The sequence below is a fragment of the Mus caroli genome, unplaced genomic scaffold (genome assembly GCF_978045245.1).
Source record: "Mus caroli unplaced genomic scaffold, Mus_caroli_1 scaffold_3, whole genome shotgun sequence".
In the NCBI taxonomy this organism is placed as follows: Eukaryota; Metazoa; Chordata; class Mammalia; order Rodentia; family Muridae; genus Mus; species Mus caroli.
Window position 1 is genome coordinate 133392526 of NW_028227258.1, and position 19179 is coordinate 133411704.

Below are 19179 nucleotides of genomic sequence, written 5' to 3' on the forward strand. Positions count from 1 at the left end.
TTAGTAGCAATGATCATGGTCAGTGATAACTGACATAGTAACCTGCCATGGCTTATAGTGCCAGAGAAAGTGTGTGAACTGAAGCCCAGAGCTACTTGCAGTGTCTCTGGTCACTGGTCATATGGTTCCCACAGTGAGGGAGAGGTCACTTTAAGGACTCATCACTAGACCACTGTGGAGAGAACAGCAATTCCTGCTGGCAAGGTAGGGACGCCAGCGGTGTCTCTGGAGTGATGGAGAGGATGGGTAGGAAGATGGCAAGATATTTTCTATTTTATGGTGGCTCTTAAGCCAAGCAACTGTTTTACATACTTACAAAACATTAATGGCCACATATGGGACTAGTATAACCCCAGCATTCAGAACTTGGAGGAAGAAGGATCTGAAGTTCGAGGTCTATCTGTGATATACAAGAAGAGCACATATCAAAGTCCAAACAAATGAACAAAAACCCCAAGATCAAACGAAAGCACCCCTCTTAGTTTTAGCCATGTATTTGTAATGAGAACGATCTGACTACATGACACATTGTACATAACACACACTGAGCACTCTCATGTCCCAGGACCCTGCCTTCTAACTTTTCCTACCCCTTTCCTTATGTTCAGGTTTCTTTACAGAGTTTAACCAGGGCCAATTTAAGTTGGAGCCTAGTGGGCTCAGCAGTGTGCATGAAACAGAAACAACGACTTTTCCCTCTTCCAGAAACTATCAATAGTCAATATAGTTCAGCAGAAAAGAGGATGGTCCTGTGCGCACTTCTTCCATGAGCGACAGTTGATACGGTCAGTTCTGTGGGGGCTCAGTGCAGTGACTATGGCTGTGAACATGATGGCAACGGTTCTGTTGAGTCTACAGTCTATTTTTTGAGTCAGAGTTTTGTTACACAGCTCAGGTTGGCCTTCAGCTGAGGAAAACCCTCCTGCTCTAACTTCCTGTGCACTACCATGCCTGGCTAACAAGGAAATTCAGAATTTGAAAGGAAGACAAGCTCAAACCGAACCTGGAAGTCAACATTAGAAATGACTATTCCTAACCATAAAGGCAGTACCCTGAACGCGAGGGTCCCGTCGTCTATGAAGCAATTAACCAGAAGACTTTCTCTTAGAAGCTCTAGACAGAGTGGACACAATTTTGTGGTATAAAAATATTTTAAGAACATACACATATAAGAACTGTGCACTGTTAAGTTTATTTTCATTTAATGTAACACGAAGTTAACAGATGTATATTTTAAGGTAACAAAATGTTATCATTGATAAGGATATTTTAGTATAGCCAGAGATTTAACATTTAAAGTTTACTTACTTTTAAAATGTAAAAAGCACAATTATAATATTCAGATCTTACAATTTTAAAGTTTTAACAAAACGTTTGCAAGTAAATTCAAGACGTGTCCTATATTTAAGACGAAAATAATACTAACAAAGTGCCAATGGATTAGACAATGCCATTTATCTGTTTTCTTCTAGGTAGGGGGATAACAGTACATGAGAATAGGGAAATGTCATTGTTTTATCATGGTTTAGAGCTAGTAATGTGAAGTAGTCTTTGTAATAATGATGAGTGCTTATTTGTAGTAGATTAGCCACAATAAGGAATCGGCTTAAGGACTAGCACAGCCACAGCGTCTCATAGGCTCTTCAGCCATTGCTGAATAGTTTACTATTCAGTGTTTTTAAAACTACAGTTTCAAACTAAGATGAACCAAATCCCACCAACATCTAGAAATGGTTTCTAAGAATGTCATATACATAAAAGAATCTCCCTTGTTACTGTAATATAGGTCCAGGCCTGTTTTAAGTGTGGACAGTAGTAATGGAGAAGTTTGGCAGTAAGGACGTTTACAGCAGAGAATGACCTTGTGTGCACGACCCTAAGATATGTCCTCCACATGAAGAAACATATTTATTAAATATTTACAGCTCTTTTCAGGTGCATGACCTCACTTGGTAGTTATGTTGGTGTTTGGATTAATGGAAAAATTAAATTACATAGTGACTTAAACCCTGTTTCCATAGAACATCTGTGCTCCGTAAGCTAAGTCCCAATGTTCTCTCTACAATCAAATAATAATGTTGTTTGTCCAATTCAGAGAACACATTTAATAGATTTAAGTTATTAGATTCAATTTTAAGATTTGTCCACTTAGATTTAAAAAAAAAAAGGTCTTTGTTGCCTTCTTCGAAATCTTAACAGAAAAAAGTCTTGAGAACTATGCAATAGTATACTTAAATATTAGAAGATTTACAAGTTCCTATCAGTATAATATACTGTTTATGGAAATACACCTTAATAGCTTTGATCTTATACCAGACATCCATATTTCCTCATAGCAAGTGTGAATTCAGCATGTAAGCATTGTAAGATACCCAAAAGAGTTAGGAATTTCCTGTCTGTTCTTGAATGTGTCTGAGAACCAATGTATCAATGTCTAGCTCCAAAACTCTCTTTTGCATCCGTGCCAAAAACATGCTCTCAGATACACCACCAAGGACAGGGTTCCACAGTAAGACCCCTGGGATTTTACCCTGAAGCAAAAACTACAGCAAGATTCCAGTACAGCTGCTACTAATGCTCCCACTTAAAAAAAATGCTTACCACATAGCTTAAATATGTTATACTAAGTTTTATTTGTATGTATTACAGTATTACGACTTGGGAAAAACTTGCAATAAATTTGTAGGCAGCTATCTTTAAAATAATGACACTTCAGTTTCTAGCACAGGCAGCCCTGAGAACAGTGCATTTGAATTCCAGCTCAACTAGAAACAATCTAATTGAGTAGCCTTAAAAATACAAAACAAATTCTAAAAAACTTACAAATTAAAAACAATGAATATCAAACTAACATTTGAGGCACTACCAGACTACAGTACATTTAGTAGTTGGAAGGACTTGAGAAATGAACAAAGCTATGTGTATCTGTATACACACTCACACTGTGCGCTAATGAAATGAACAAAGCTGTGTGTATTTATACACACACACACACTATGCGCTAATGAAAAGCATGCATCCCCAACTTCTCTAAACATTGCATTGCAGTGTGTTCTCTTGAAGATATCACATCTGGCTGCAAGTATTTTGGTCACTGATATAAAAGCACTGGTATAGAAATCTGTACTATGGAGGGGAACAGAGTCAAGCGCTTGGTCCACTTCAAGTGACTGGCAGCCCCTCAGAGGGCATCAAGGATGCAAAGGCCAAGTCAAAGCCAAAAGGGTCTGATCTACGTCAGAGGACACACAATTGTATCAGTGTGGCAAAATCTTCACAATAGAAATTAAGCTGTTATTCTAGAACAAAAACGTTCAACCTGTTAATACTGCCTACATGGCAAAGAAAGAAAGAAAGAAATGCGTACAGACGCAGATGGCGGTGACGTCAGAACGAATTCCATTCTCGACATGGTGCCTGTGAGGCCGGAGATCTGCTACAAGTACAACAAATATTAGGAATCAGCTGGTAGCATTTTTCTGATGTCAAAAGAAGTAATTTCTGTTTTCTGTTAAAAAATACATGATCCCTGCTTCCCTTTAATATAATTGATAAAGCTTTACTAAATGAAACATTTTGCTTTAAGAGAAACATCTACTGACTTATGTGAAAATAAACAGTCCTGTATCTTTAAAATCTATAGTTACATGTTGGAGTATGTACACTTATATATTATTTAAAATGAAATACTTAGGCCTAAGTAGTTTTTGCCATTCAAGGTACGGAGCTAGAGGTACACTGCTCTAATTTATATGCATATACTACAATGAAAAATAGAGATGCATGTGAAATTTGATAAGTTAGGAAGGATAAGAGCATGCAACTCCTAAAGAAATATGAAATCAAAACACCAGTGTGGCTACTTATTGGCAAGACAATGACCAGAAGACAGCAGAAAGAAATCACTTCCTGGAATTCCTGGGGCTAACATGTCAATCAGTCCTACCAAGGAACACCCAGCAGCAGGAATTGAAAGCAGCATAGAGCAGATACCTGGGAAAAATTGAGCCCAATTCCTAATTGTGCTTTGCATGGGCAGAAGCTAAAGGGTCACACTAAAGTCAACTGGCTACAACGTCAATATTCTTGTGCTTTAGACATCTCTTCCTGGCACGTCTCTTAGGGTATCTTGCTTCAGCTCTGGATTGGTTTATCTTGTTATCAAAAAGAGAATGATACCTTTTGATAACAAGACAAGATTTAAAACTGCATACAACTTAAGGAACTAAAATCTTGGGATCTTCCATTTGTAAAGCTACTTCAAGTTGCTGATTAGGTGAGTTACATTGTCACACATTTTTTTCTAGATGGGGACAAAGGGTCCAGACATGAGGAAAGGAACCCGAGAGCCAGCATCAGAGAATCAAGGTGGGACTGAGAGGGATTCTGTTCAAAGCTGCACTTCAAGGCCATGATTGTGATTTTACCTGTTCCTCTCAGGCCCACAACTATGTCTACAATTTTAGACACAATTTACACACGATCCAGAAGTCTAAACAAAAATGGAGGGGCATTATCTACAATGCAGTAAAATAATCCAGGCCACAGAATCCTTTCCTAGTTGTATTTTACATCGGTAAAAGAACTAAGTCACAAAAGAATAAAAGTATATACACACTTAAAATAATTTTCAAATAAGGTAACCTTTCTTCCATGGTTTACACCTATTACACTTTAGGAAAGTGTACATATACTTAACAAATCAATTTAAAGTCAAGAATTTCAAAGCAACTTTAAAATTCCCATTTTTAGTCTAATGTCAAAAACAAACTACTTAAAAACAATTGCCGGGAGGGCAACATCATGATCACTTAGGCATTATGGCTGGAAGTAGTGAGCTTCTCTGCAAAGGTCACTCCTGTGCAGAGGCAGAGGCTGGGGACATAGCCAAAAGCAAAAATACAACCAGAGCTCCGTCACTTTGTGTGCTGGTTGAAAGGTCTTGAGTCAACTCTACAGCGATAACCAGCACTTTGCCTCTGCCCCTGTGAATCTCCACTGCTTGGTGGACTAGCTCAGACTTACGCAGCAGTTCCCTTTCCTCTGTCAACTGAAACTACTATGTATCATTGCTGACATCATCAACACAGCACAGATAAACATGATGAAGATAATATGGGACATCTGACCACCAAGAGAATGACACTGTTTGATAACTAGAGTTTCATTTCAAGGTGTGTGTCTGCCACACAGACCATCTTATAGTCTATGAATGCTAGATATAAAGTCTGAAATCAGCACAAAGCAATTCAACTGAAATACATGATACTTCCATTCGCCTACATGCTACATTGCTGATTTAAAACCCTGGTTTGTTAACCACTTAAGATCAGGAGTGATTTGCTCAGAAAAGTGACATTTACTGAAGCTGTTGTATTTGTTTCTTATGGTCACATGATGAAAACCACAGTAGTGTTATAGGACAGATACTTATAAAATTATACATTTTGGTATATTTGTTTAAACTTACTAACTGCCTGCAAACCTAAGCCAGCACTTTTTTAAAACAATAAAAACATAACAACAAACATGAGGTTTCTTATGAAGGCCATAGCTTTGGGGCAACTAGATCCAGACCAATGGACCTGCTTATGCTGATGGTCCATTTGCAGGGCTTGTCTATTTGCAGGGCTTTATGGCTACAGCATATTCTTCACTCATGGCACACATGACAGACACCTAGAAGGGGAAAGGGCAGGCAGAGTTAGTCATACACAGGAAAGATGTGTTCACAAAACACTGTATACTTGTGGGCCTTTTATGGTGAACTGGGAAAGGTGCAATCCACAGAAATTCTCCTCCCCATCTGCCTTTCTATTTCTTAAACTCATAGGTGGATCTCCAAAACAATATGGAGTTCCCTGACAATCCAGAAAGAAAAGAAACCAAGCAACTGACAGCACCTCCCAAACTTGATGCTTTCTCTGGTCCCAGGTCTTTAAGAGTACAGAGATCCTTTCAACATTTCAGCAGTGGTTTGAAGTTACAGCTCATAGTTTTTGAAATTTATATATTAATATGTTTGTGCATGTGAAAAGACAAAAATTCCTTTGATTGAAGGTGAAGAAGCACACAGACAAAAAGGCACAGAAAGAAAGACCCCTCAAAGTAGCGGGCACTGGGAAGCTGAAGTCTGCGCACAGTCTTTCATGCTAATGGGTTCAGGGCCAAGGTTTATGCAATAGTTCACACACACACACACACACACACACACACACACACACACAGAGAGAGCCTACTATCAGCCTTACCTGCACATCTTCACCTGCATTGTATTTCCCCTCTATTTCTTTGCCCAGTTCACCTTCTGGCAGCTTGAGATCCTCACGGACTTCGCCAGTTTCTGTCAGCAGGGAAAGGTAACCATCCTGAATGCATATGAGCTGTTAGAAGAAAGTATAGGTGCGAACTGATTACATCATATCCACCTTGTTGTGATGGTTACACAGCTCAAATGCAACACACATTAGTTTGCATAAGAACACAGCAATCCATTAACAGATTTGTGGCATCTAAAAATGCTAACATAGATTAAGCCTTTAGTACTAGCATTAGGGAGCCAGAGGCTAGCCTGGTCTACACTGCAATCTCTAAACCAGAAAGCCAGAACTAAATAGTGAGACTTTGTTTCAAACAAACAAACAAAAAACAAAACAAACAAAACCCCAAACAAACAGGAAAATGCAGGCATATGGAATACACCTAGCAGAGATGTGTAACTCACTCCCAGTGCCAGCCTCCTCACTCTCTGCATTGCCAAGGTATTTATATTACATACACGATACACACAGAGCTATTCTTAATAAAAAATCATGTATTTCAGTAAGTTTTTAAATGCTGTAGAAACTTTCCAAATCAGAAAATATAGACCTATCTTCCTCTTACCACCACACATGTGTATGAATATACTGTGAGCAAATTTTCCTGTTAGTGGGCATAAATTAGGTTTTCACTATTAAAATGATGCATTTTATAATTTGGTTACAAGCAAAGTGCAGTGGTCGTCTTCAGGCCACTGATGACAGATTTTAAAAAAACACTTATATATATATATATATATATACACACACACATATATACACACACACATATATATACACATATGTATATGTACATATATATTATACACATACTTATCTACAGTGTATATTTTGTTATTTCCCCACATTACCATCTCTTGACCCCTCCTCTGCAGCTGATTTCCATTAGTGCCTCTTCTATTTTTATGTCTTCTTTATTTCTTGGGGACCTGGTAAGTTTCATTAGAGTTGCTTATGGGAGCTGGGTGAGAAGTTTTTTACAGGAGCCTGGGCACCTTCTCAGTGGCTATATGACAGAAGAAAACGTCTCTCTCTCCACTAGTGCCCAGTGACCATCTATAGACCCTCAAGGAAGGGTAGTAGTGACAGACTTTTAACATGACCTTATCTTATGGTATTGATGAAACAAATCCAGTCATGATCTAACCTGCAGAAATCATACTTTTTGATATAATGCTTAAAACATTAGTTTTCCTATTTATGTGTGCATCTGTGTGCGGGTCGCAGTAGTTGAAGTACCTAGATCTTCTGGAGACAAAGTGACAGGCAGTGTGTTGGGAATCAAGCTTGGGTCGTGCAGAATAGCTGTCCCAGCTCTTAACTGCTGAGGTGTCTCCAGCCCCTTCCCACAACTCTTTTATTTCAGGAACGAGGAATGCCTACAATTCCAAGAGACTTTGCAAAACCCATTCAACCACACTATCTGCTCCTAGTGCACATAAAAGGAATGAGATGTGGGCCCTGATGTCTCCAACCAGAGCGATAGAAGGCAGCAAGCCACGCAGGAGGAGTGTCAAAGTGCTCCACCATCGGCACCACCTCTCTGATCATCATTTTTCAGATATAAATTCCACAGTATGGCTACCACACTCTTATGTAACTTTTCAAACTAATCTATTATCCATTTCCAAATGTGCAGGTTGCTCTGATCTGCTCCTGGATGACACCTGTGGCTTAGTGCTGTCATGTGGGCTGTTTTATTTTACGTGGAGCAGTTTGATCACCCTGTCTTTCAAGGCACTGACACTCACTTGGTTTATAAAATGTCTCTCAGTCTAGATCTGCTTTGTTGCCTTATAATTCATGTAATGTGTGTTTTGGAAGAAATACTATCTAAATAAGGTGTCCTCAGAGTACCAACCACATCAGAAGGGAAATGTATCTATCCCACTAATGGTGACACTAACTCTGACCAACTGGGGTGGTATCTGTATAGTCTAAATATAACCTTTTTTTTCCAATTTATCAGTCAGGTTTATATCAGTAAATTCTCAACCCACAAAATGCCTATATAATGACCTCTGAGCCAACAGATACTGATCTAAGCTGCTCACCTAGATTGGACAAATTGTACTGTAATTATCCGTCCCTTATAAGATATTCATAGCTACCTGTTTAAAGCCATGAGGATCTGGTTCGCCTTTCTCTTCCTCCATCTTCCTTCCTTCCTCTTGTATCTCCCTAACTCGTCTGTCTCTAAAATTGTCAGCCAGCCTTTTTTATCCACTGCCCAATCACAGGCTCTAGCCTTATCTTGTGCCTGCCCTCACCTGCATATAGAAAGCAATCCACATTTTTCCCCTTTTGTTCAGTTAAAAGGCTCTTTCCTCTCAAAAAGAAATTGAATACCACTATTAGCATTTGTAATTTACAAAGTATAAGATATATCTAACATCCAGTCCATCATTTTGTCAATTAAATAGAACACTCAGTTATCTACCTAACTTTAAAGAGGCTTATTACTCCATATTGGTTATACCTCAGTTTATCTTGTATACTATCTGAAAACTATCCTCTCAAATATATTTATTCAATGCTAATAGCCTAGGTTGTCTATGAGACTATAACTAGTCTTCAATACAGCCAGAATTCCAGGAACGAACAATATTATCTGAAAATACAGGAAGCCTAACACAGCTTCCAGAACTGAGATAAGTTGTAGAGGCAGCTGCCTACCTACACAGTCCCTGTCTGTCAGGAGGTTGGAGCATCAGTCTTCAGCCTTCTGGCCCAGGATCATCTGACAGACCTTTGAAACAGGACATGTTAAAGACTAGATTATTCTGTCTTGGCAGAACTCAGCTGTCCTATCCTGCAACTTGTGCCCTCTCAGGAACAGTAGAGGTCTGTAGATGAACAGAGGCAATTCTTGCCTAGGAGCTCTCTCCCCACAACCGGAGCAACCCTATTGATGTTCACTTCCTTCTTTGAATCCAAAACGGGATGCTGTCAGGAGCAGACATGTCTCAACAACAAATGAATAAATAACATTAAATGTCACATTCTGTGGATTCCTGACATTTTTGAAAACTGTCTATCTATGTAAAGATATCGGGACTGATGTCCATCAACTACTCTCGGCTATTTCTAAACAAAGTATCTTGTAAATAACCTAGCAATTAACTCAGAGCCAAGAACTTGCTATCTGGCCCTTATTTCATACATTTAATCATTTCAAATCAGTTTGTAATGGCAGTTATAGAAGGACTGGGTCTAAACTCTGTATTTTAAAAATTTTTGTATCAATAGAAGAAATTTACACCAATGAAAACCTTGATTCTGCATCAAAATAAATTATGTACCAATATAAGAAATCATAACTTCAACTTAGTAACCATTATAAATATTTTTACCAAATGAGATTATGGCTACAGAATCAATTATAGCTATATCCTGTTAAAGTCTGATCATTACTATCCCCCAGAAAGACAAGATTAGAATAACCACTCCAGCCCCCAAGCCCAGGGAACTGGGACAGCGACTCTCCATAACCTCTTCCTGCTGAATATGGCGTCGAGACGTCTTGAAGGTGGGGTAGGGGAGTCTCTAATGTCTGTGTCCTGACTGGATCTGGCTAAAAGTCCATGAGATCAGGAGTTCAAGTAGGTCAGCTCAGCATGCCTTTTCTGTTTGAGTCTCTTGGATCTAGTTCCTTGGGGGTCTCCCGCTGTCATATCTCATGCATATAACTCTGGAAGGTGTCCAGAGTCTAGTCACTTTTTCTGTGGCCATTTAAAGCCGTGAGAAGCTGGTTCGTATTTCTCTTTCTCCATCTTCCTTCTCCTTGTGTCTCCCTATCTCTCCCATCTCTAAAACTCTCTATAACTCTTGCTCTTAAAAAAAAGAAGGTAAAAGCCAGTGGTGTTACCATTAACTCTCAAGTATGTTTTGTACAAAATTCCACCTTTCCTCACAGCCTTTCCAGACTCCTGACTAGCATGGCACAAGAATGTAGCATCTTTTCTTTACTGAAAGGTCTTACTAAAATAATGGAGGGCTACTTGGGAAAACAGGTGATTTTACATCCAGAGTGGGAACCTGGAACGAGCTGCTTACTGGAATATGAAGAACTATCAAGACCATGAATTAAGTACATTCCAAAGGACTCAGGGATTAGCATGACTAAGCTCCTATTGGCCAGTAACAAAATAACCCAAAAATCAATACAGGTGACAAAGATAATGTACTGAAACTCAGGTGTGTTGTGTTGCCTGAGTTCAGAGTAAAATATCAATTTGTTAGTCAACTTCAGTGGGTACTGGGAACAGGTCATCTCAAAAGTGATAACGGGAGAGGGTGAAATGCTTCAGTGGGTAAAGGAACTGGCTGCCAAGGCTGACAATTTTGAGATCAATGTCTAGGGTTTATCCAGTAGAACGAGCAAGAACTCACTTAAGTTTTCCTGACCTCAACAGTTACATCACGGTATATGTTGTGGCCCTCTCTGCACACATTATGTGTGTGCACACATACACACACAAATAAATGTTTTTTAAAATATTAAAATCTCTCAAATGAAAGGCAGAGGGAAGTATTTATCCTGACTTCCTTGTATGTATGTGTACACACATGCATGAGGATGTACTCAGGAGATGCCCAGGTCCTTGATGTAAAAACAGAACAACCCGATGGCGTTTCCATAGCAGTAGTCTGCCTCTCAAAGAAATGGAGGAGTGCCAATAACGATCACTCTTTCCTTTAAGTTAGCAGAGTGAGACAATGATGATATGTGTGTAATAACCTAACAGAAAATGTAAGATTCTAGTGGGGGGAGGGCATGCCCTTGACCCCTTAATGCCAGCACTCGGGAGGCAGAGGGAGGTGGATCTGAGTTTGAGGCCCTCCTGGCCTACACAGCAAGTTCCAGGTCAGCCAGGGATACTCAAAAACAAAACAAACAAAAACAAAACCCCAAAAAAGTAATTTACCTTTTTTTTTTTTTTTTTTTTGGCTTTTCGAGAGAGGGTTTCTCTATGTAGCCCTGGCTGTCCTGGAATTCACTCTGTAGACCAATCTTTCCCCGAACTCAAATCCACCTGCCTCTGCCTCTCAAGTGCTGGGACTGCTCGGCTGGTGTAGAGAACTTGAACTATAGAGTAACCTTTAGCCTTACTGAAGCAACAACCACAAAGAAGGAAACGAGCTAATCTGACTCTGAACTCATGGTCTTAGAGATCCAGAGGAGGACCATGAGATGGTGAGGACACGCAGTTAGCAACATCTAGACACCTGCAAGTCTACAGAACAAATGATCCAGTCTCTTCACTGAGACGCTGCAGGGAGATAATACAGGGGTCCCGAGGGAGAAGAAAATATAGTGCATGTAAGAGAAATTGCAAATTCAAGAGTCCTATACATCAACTTCATTGTGAAGACCTTATTCAGGCCTTGCAGTAGTTTACTACACTATAAATCAGAACGAGAAACTATTACACTCATAAAAGCAACATGAAGCAAGGACCAAACTGTAACAACAATGGGACCCTCTCCAGAAACTCACAACTGCTTTAGTCCCAATAGTGTGTCTGGCTTTGTTCACAGTCCTTAACCTTTAGAGATATATAATAAACTATAGGTAAAATGCTAAGTATCTGAGATTTGCTTCAAAATAATCCAGAGGAAGAGAACATATGAAGAAATACCAGCATGGAAGCACATGCCTTTAATCCTGGCACCTGGGAGCTAGCAAAAGGTTTGTGAGTTCAAGACTAACCTTAGTGCCTAATAGGATCCTGCCTCAAAACCAAACAAACATAACAAAAAGAGTTGGGGTAAGGTCCAGGCAACATTACAGGAGAGGAAGAAAAGACTGTAAGAGGCAGTTCTCTAGGATGACTGCTGTGTGGAATAGTATCATCTGGGCATAAAAACCTTGAACCTATGGACTCACAGCAGCTCTGGCTGCCTGCATAAGACCTGAACACAATCAAGCCATCAACACTCCAGCACAAAGAGGGAAAGAACAAACGAGGCCCCACCTCTAACTGAGAAGCCAGCTGACGGCTACTAGGGAACAGAAAGTCAGTTTCCTTCAGCAGGGTGGACCTTGGTTGGTTTCCCAGACACTGTGGATGGTGCCCTTTGCCATGTGCATATGGCAGCACTAACCTAATGGTATATATAATATTGTATACCTACCTACCTATTTACCTATCTATCATCTATCTACCATCTACCTGTCTTCTATTATCTATCTATCTATCTATCTATCTATCTATCTATCTATCTATCTATGTACCTATGTATCTATGCATCTATGTATCTATCTATCGAGAGAGATGTGAAGTTGGGAGGAGCTGTGGGAGGGGTGGGCCCAGAAAGAATCGGAGGAGAGGAGTGGCTATCATCTAACTCCACTGCATTAGTGTATGACATTAACAAAGAATAAATAAAATGCTTTTCAAAGGAGTGGGGTACAGATAAGGCAAAACTTGTCATATATTGATAAGTATAAAGCCCGGTTGAGGTGTATAGGGAATTTTGAAACTTAGAACATTCTCACAAAAGGAGTACAATTTAGCTGGAGAGAATTTCGGCAGGTAAGAGTGCTTGCTACAGAAGCCTGGCGACTCGTTTGATTCCTGGAACCTGCATGGTGGAGGGAGAACTGACTCCTACCATGGCACGAGTGTGCGTACATGCCCACACACGTGCGCGCACGCACAGAAATAACAAAATGAAACAGTAAGAGGGGGAAAAAAGGATGCAGGATTGTAGAAAGCGAAAGGACAGAAACTACTAACCGCTGGAAGGCACAGTGGGCTGAGAAAGAAGGCATAACAGGAAGGGTGCAGGGGCACGAGTAGATACAGGTCCTGCCAGTGATGTGCCCAAAGTAAGAACATAGAGACAGGGATTATGGGAAGGGTGTTTTTTCCTTTGGCCTGTGTTTGTATTATTAATATACTACAGACCACAGGGGAAGATTATCACTATGAGTGCTTCCTTAGTCCTACCTTCTGAATTTGGCTTCACATTCTATTCCAAAGCCAGCAGCCATCACTCTGCATCTTAAGAGTTCTTTCTGTCAACATCTGCCCTCGTCCCCTGGCACTCTTCAGCTGCCTCCCAGAAGTTACTGGCCCCTGATTCAGAGAATTCTTGAGCATTATTACATCACCTAAATAAATAAGATCCCATCAGCTGGGGTATTCTCTGACCCAGCTGGGTCCACTATGCTGGGTGCACACGATGCACATCATCAGCATGTGGAAGGAACATACAAGAGGTGACGTGAGCGGGTCCCAAAGCTCCAATAGCTTGAGAATGGCTCAAACTCAGAAATCACTTTCTCCCACACTGAGTACTTCTCCTCTGGAACTTATACCAATGGCTCGATGGAGATCAGAATGGTTTCTAGTAGCCACGTATAATATGAGATAATAATATGAGATAATATGAGATAATAATTCAGAGAGAACTATGAAAAAATCGTGGGGGTGGGGGTGTGGAAACTTGTACTGTGTGGATTCCCACTGAATTTGGACAAAGAGTCAAGAGCTGGGTTGCAAAGTCAAGGATGCTGGAAAACCAAGCTACAGAAATTGTCAGTGAGGTCTAGGGTAGTGGTATGTGCATATACCTCTCCAAATGTTAGCAGATGTTCAGTGATGGGTGCCAGCTATCTGAGGCTCTCAATTAGATAAAAAGGTAGCAAATGACATTCAGCTTTTTACTACTGCTGTCTCAACAGCTCAACAGGCTTAATGACACAGCTTTCTCGCACTAAGGCTGACAGAGCACTAAGGGCCTCACAGAAAGGAATGGCGCGGGGTCCCTGATCTGGCAGCTTTCCCCAGTGGGAACAGCTAGTCCCCGATGGCACTGCAGAGGCAGGGAGCTACACTTCTTGCAGTAGACCCAGTCTGCACATGGCTTTGCTCTTCCTGCCTGTGGTGCTTCTGCTAAAACTCCACCAGGGTTTAGAGTATGCCTCATCTCTGCTACAGCACCTCACATTTTCTGAATAAAACACTTGCCTACAGGCAAAGTAATGAGACCATGAGATGCTGCCCTGAGAAGTCGAGGGTTCATGAACTCCACCTCTACAAAAAGCCTGCCTACTGGATTGACCTTGAAGACTCACGGTACCTGCTGGGGAATGGTTTGTGGGCCTAGGGTTCTGTGTTACAGGGTACAGTATAGTGCATGCTACTCTTTTTCCTGTAAGTAGAACACACAGACTTAGGAACCTAACATGGCCTTCTCACTGTTGTCCTTAATGATCCTGTAGCACATTGCTGCTCCTCCCTAAGATACTGGGCTCTTCTGCTTTACTGGTTTTCCACTAAAACCCAGAGAAAGAATGGTCCCAGGAAGAACATGAGATTTTCATAAACACATTAAAATGATAAAAAGGTTTTAAAGTACAGGGAAATCATAGCATCAATATTTTCTTTATTACTACTATTTTAATTTGCAACATGGAGTCTGTAAGATGGCTCAGGGGGTAAAGGTGCTTGCCTACAAGGTGATGTCCTGACAACCCCCATCCCTGAGTGAGAGCCGACTCCTGGGATTGGCCTCTGATCTCCACATGTGTGTGTACATGCAGGAACACACAGACACTAAGTGTCTGACCTTTACATGTGTGTGTGCCCATGGGTACACACACACACACACACACACACACACACACACACGCGCGCGCGCGCGCACACACACATACACAAAGGCACAGTCTGTGTCTGGCTTCCACATGTGTATGTGTGTGCACATGTGTATGTGTGCATGCAGGCACACAAATATACATGAAATAACTGTATAATTTGGATTTAAAAGGCATAGTTCTGCCAATCCACTGATCATCTGAAGATCTATAGCTTTCCCTATAAGAAATGGTCTTCAAATGGCAGATAAAAGTGCAATAAATCCAGAAATATTTAATTTATTTAATTTAGAGTAGAGTGTACAGCAGTTCAGACATTAAAAAAAAAAATGCCAAAGAGGAAGCCAAGCATGCCATTTCTACATTTAACAAACTGGGAACTCCCTCAAAGGATCCAGAACCATTTTCTATTTTACACCACCACAGAGCCCCAGACAAGTATGCATTCTTTTGAGAAAACTAATGAAAATTAACAATTCAAATCTCAGCCAATCTTGGAATTGGAGTCAGGAGACACACTTTCTTGTATCCTGAACTTATTTTAAGAAGACACAAATTAAATCTGTAAATATTAACATTTTTCTCCCAATTATTCTTATTTTTTAAATTATTAAAATGAATAGATGCTCACAATCCACTTTGGCTGGCTGCCAAACTGGCATTCAAAATACTGAATTCAGCAGATGTAAAGGAACTGCACATAGCCAGATAATAACAGAAGCAAGGATCTAACAAAGGCACATGGATAGATGACTAAAGACCGCCAGGGCATAATAAATAAACTAGAAAGCTCACAGAACTTAAGTTTCTAAATGAGTGACCAGAAATAAATATCTGATGGCAGTTTTATAACAGGGCAACAGAGTCTTTCCAATGTCCAAGGTGCCCACTGAGCCTCAGAACAAACCTGCGAGAGGTTTGATTTCACAGAATTCCCAGTTTTATGAAGTAAAAGTGATCAAATAACTTGCCAACCGAGGCCATACCATAGAAGTCCCAATGCAGAGACCCAGATCCAGCGGCCTGACTGACACCATCCTTGGCTATCTGCTCTGCCATGTGGCCTTCTAGGGCCAGGACTAGGGACTAAGCAAGGCACCGTCTTGTGCACATGCTGGAGGAAGCAGCCAAGCACCTCAACCACAGAACGCTTCAAGAAAAGTTTAAAATTGAGAACGCAAAACTCACATGACGAAACAAAACTCGGAGATGGAGACAGGAAGACAATGACTACCTCTCCTTTTGCCCGAGGCTAACATGGGACTTGGCGTTGTTACCAGACTGTGCTTTCACACAGGAGTTGAGGAGTAGGCTGGGACCTTAGTAAATACCCAAATAAAATCCAAACCAAGTTAGTCACCTGATGTTAAATTTTAAGCTTCAATCAATGGTTCCTTAATTTGGTAATATTATTATCTGAACTGCTGGTGTAAACTGCTGAAGCATCCAACAGGTAGAAGCATGGAATAAAAACTACTGATTATAATGCGTACTGAGAATTCAAAGAGCTCACAAAGCAGGATAAGAAAAGAAACCCATTTGGGCCAATGTATATTTTATACTTAGCCTTAATCTGCTGTTAACCTCACACTCCACTACACTGAATTCAGGTGTATTTGTTTAACTAGTGTTGACTGAGTACCTACTATGAACAACATCTACAGCCAATGAACTAAGAAGAATGAAAATAGGATTCTGATATAGGAAATGTGAAGCAAAACAATAGTACTTGCTGTTATGCACAGCTATTTATGGGCGCACACTCTCTCATCCAACCCACATGTCACCCTGGTTTGTTTGGAAAGGCAGAGGTTTAGAGAAGACACACACTTTGTAAAAGACCATCTAGCTAGAAAGTACCAGAACCAGATTCAAACCTGGGTTTCACCTCCAACACAGGATAGCCAGGCATGACGATGCAACCTACAATCTCAGCATTCATAGGCAGAGGCCGGAGTGTCCGAGACTGAAGATCATCCTTGAATAGTGAGTTCAAGGCCAGCCTGAGACATATGATCCCCTACTTCACAACAGAAAAAAGCAGGGAATATTAACAACAACAGAACTAAACAAAGCACTATTTCTCTAATCTGTAAGAAAAGTGGAGTCTAGTAACTGGTAAGGAACATACTCTATAAAACTACACTCAAGTCTTGTCAAACTACTACTAAAGAGGGTGTTTATACACTTCTGAAATGCTGTTAAAGAAATCAGTACTTACTTGATAATCGTTTCTCTTAATATTTGGAACATCCATGTTGTGAGTAGAGGGACAAATGTCTTCATATTTTTTGCCTGTGAAAATGTCAATTCCAACAAGGTGTACCTGACAGAGGAGAGAACCACAGGAAACATGTTTAATCTGTCAGCTATGTCACTCCCTACACAGGAGCACAATCCCAGCTCTGAGTGCAATGGAGCCTTTCACCTCTTCCAAGGTCATCTTACTTTCTTTAAAAAAAGTTGCAGTGACACAGAACTGAGACTCAGTAAGTACCCAAAACCCGAACAGTTTCATGGCATCAAAACTCAACACGCCACACACCTCAGCAATTCAATGAACAAGAGTCCACAGAAAGTGAGAAGCAAGTCTCTTAGAATCAGAAGAACAGGCTTGCTTCAAGGGTTGTTTAAACAAGGATTTAAAGAAGTTTTAGTTCCCAGTTAATGAAACATTCTAAGGGCCCGATTAAAACGACAGCTTTACTAAGAGTAATCTCTGACCACTCAAGAGACTGAGGGGAAGAAAAGAAAATATAGAAACCTCACGATGTAGAATGGAACACGAATGATCTTAACGGTGAAGCCAAAAAATGACTTGGAAGGGCCTACCTTGGCATGACCATGCTTCCCAGTCTTGGAAGTTGACATCTCCACGATTTTGCATGGTCGCCCTTTGAGCACGACGAAGCCGTTTTTGCGCAGGGCTGAGCACTGCATAGGATAAGTGCTGGAAGCCCCTGCATCTCCAGTAGTGAAATCAATTTCGTCTGCCATGGTGGACCGGGGAGATGTGCGGTTTTTCTGAGGGAACTATGCGAAAAGTTTGTTTGCTTTTTAATAACCGGCATGCAGGCGGGGTTATGTCTCATTTTGAAGACAGGTAGCCGAGCATCACTAGCCCGTTATGTTTGCATTTAAAGAACACCCACTCTGAGAGGAGTATACTTTGCCATTCAGGCCTCTGAAAACTTTTCCAGCCCTTGGTGGGAGGTGGGGAAGGGAGCGGCAGAAGAGCTCGCCGGAGAGTGAAGGCGACAGCAGCGCCCAGCCGGCAGGTCCAGTCCCCACCACCCCACCGCAAATAAGTGCCCACGACCTTCCTGCGCCGGGATGCGGGGCCCGGCGCCTCCCTCCGTCCCATCCCCGCTGCCAAGGCATCAGCCAGGCCGCAGGTTCTGGGAAGACTGGGACAGGAGCACCCGGCCGGTTGCACCTGGCCCTCAGTGCGCCTAGGACCCGCAGCGGCGCCGCCCTGGCATCCCGGTTCGGCCCAGCGGTAAAGGGCCCTAGCTCCGGCGGTCCCGCGCTTGCCGCCCTCTAGTTCCCAAGCATCTCGGCTCCTCCCCTCGCCCGGACCCCAGCATCACCGGCTGCATCCCCCACGCCCCGCCGGCCCGGCCCCAGGTCTTCACCTTCCGGCCCCGCACCGCACGCCTTTGCTGCGTCCGCCGGTCCCTGCGGCTGCGGCGGCGCTGGCGGCCGCGGCTGGTCCAGGAGACGGGGCGGGGCCGCCACGCTTCCCACACCCGGCTCCCCGCCCCGGCCCGCCCCGCCCGGGCCCGCCCCGCCGCGACCACACTTCCGGGATAGGCCCCGGCGCGCCACAGGCCCCGCCTCCAGGCCGCCCATTGGTTCGAAGCTTCCCGAGGTCCCGCCCCGTCACGTGAAGCTCGCCCTGGCAACCCCACGTGCTGCGGATTAGTGCACTTCCGGCGTGCAGAGCTGCCTGCAGTCTACTGTTTGAAGCTTCACTGTGTTCCCAGGCGGGATGCATCCTCATCTTCAGTTCGGGGCCCAGTTGACCTTGGGGACGACTATTAGGACCAGGTAGCTTGCTCTGGGCCCTAGCACGCAGGTGCGTGGATGCTGTCACTTAATGGTCTTCAAACTCTCAAGTCCTGCTGATTTTGCAAGAGTCCCGAGTGTTGGTGGAGTGGAACTTTGATTCAAGCTTCTGGTACAGCTTGCAGCCCTCCTTGGGGCTGGAATCCGTGCTTGGAGCTCGAAGAGTGCTAGGTGTGGTATGCT

The 19179-nt window shown here is 42.1% G+C and overlaps 1 protein-coding gene across 1 annotated transcript; it reads right to left on the bottom strand.

Moving 5' to 3' along the window:
• Positions 1-473: 473 nt before the first annotated feature.
• On the bottom strand, positions 474-18682 carry Eif5a2 (eukaryotic translation initiation factor 5A2). Its single transcript, XM_021158044.3, has 5 exons — positions 18564-18682; positions 17761-17961; positions 17150-17254; positions 6252-6383; positions 474-5679 (listed from the first exon to the last, which is right to left on the bottom strand). Exons 2-5 carry the CDS (start codon positions 17923-17925, stop codon positions 5620-5622), a joined length of 462 nt encoding a protein of 153 aa, XP_021013703.1. The 5' UTR covers positions 17926-17961; positions 18564-18682; the 3' UTR covers positions 474-5619.
• Between the last annotated feature and the right edge of the window lie 497 nt (positions 18683-19179).

Coding starts and splice junctions, on each gene's coding strand:
- Eif5a2 (XM_021158044.3), bottom strand. CDS start 17,925: ATGGCAGACGAAATTGATTTCACTACTGGAGATGCAGGGGCTTCCAGC. Junction 17,255..17,760: donor GGAAGCATGGTCATGCCAAG/GTAGGCCCTTCC, acceptor CTCCTCTGTCAG/GTACACCTTGTTGGAATTGA. Junction 5,680..6,251: donor ATGCAGGTGAAGATGTGCAG/GTAAGGCTGATA, acceptor TTCCCCTTCTAG/GTGTCTGTCATGTGTGCCAT.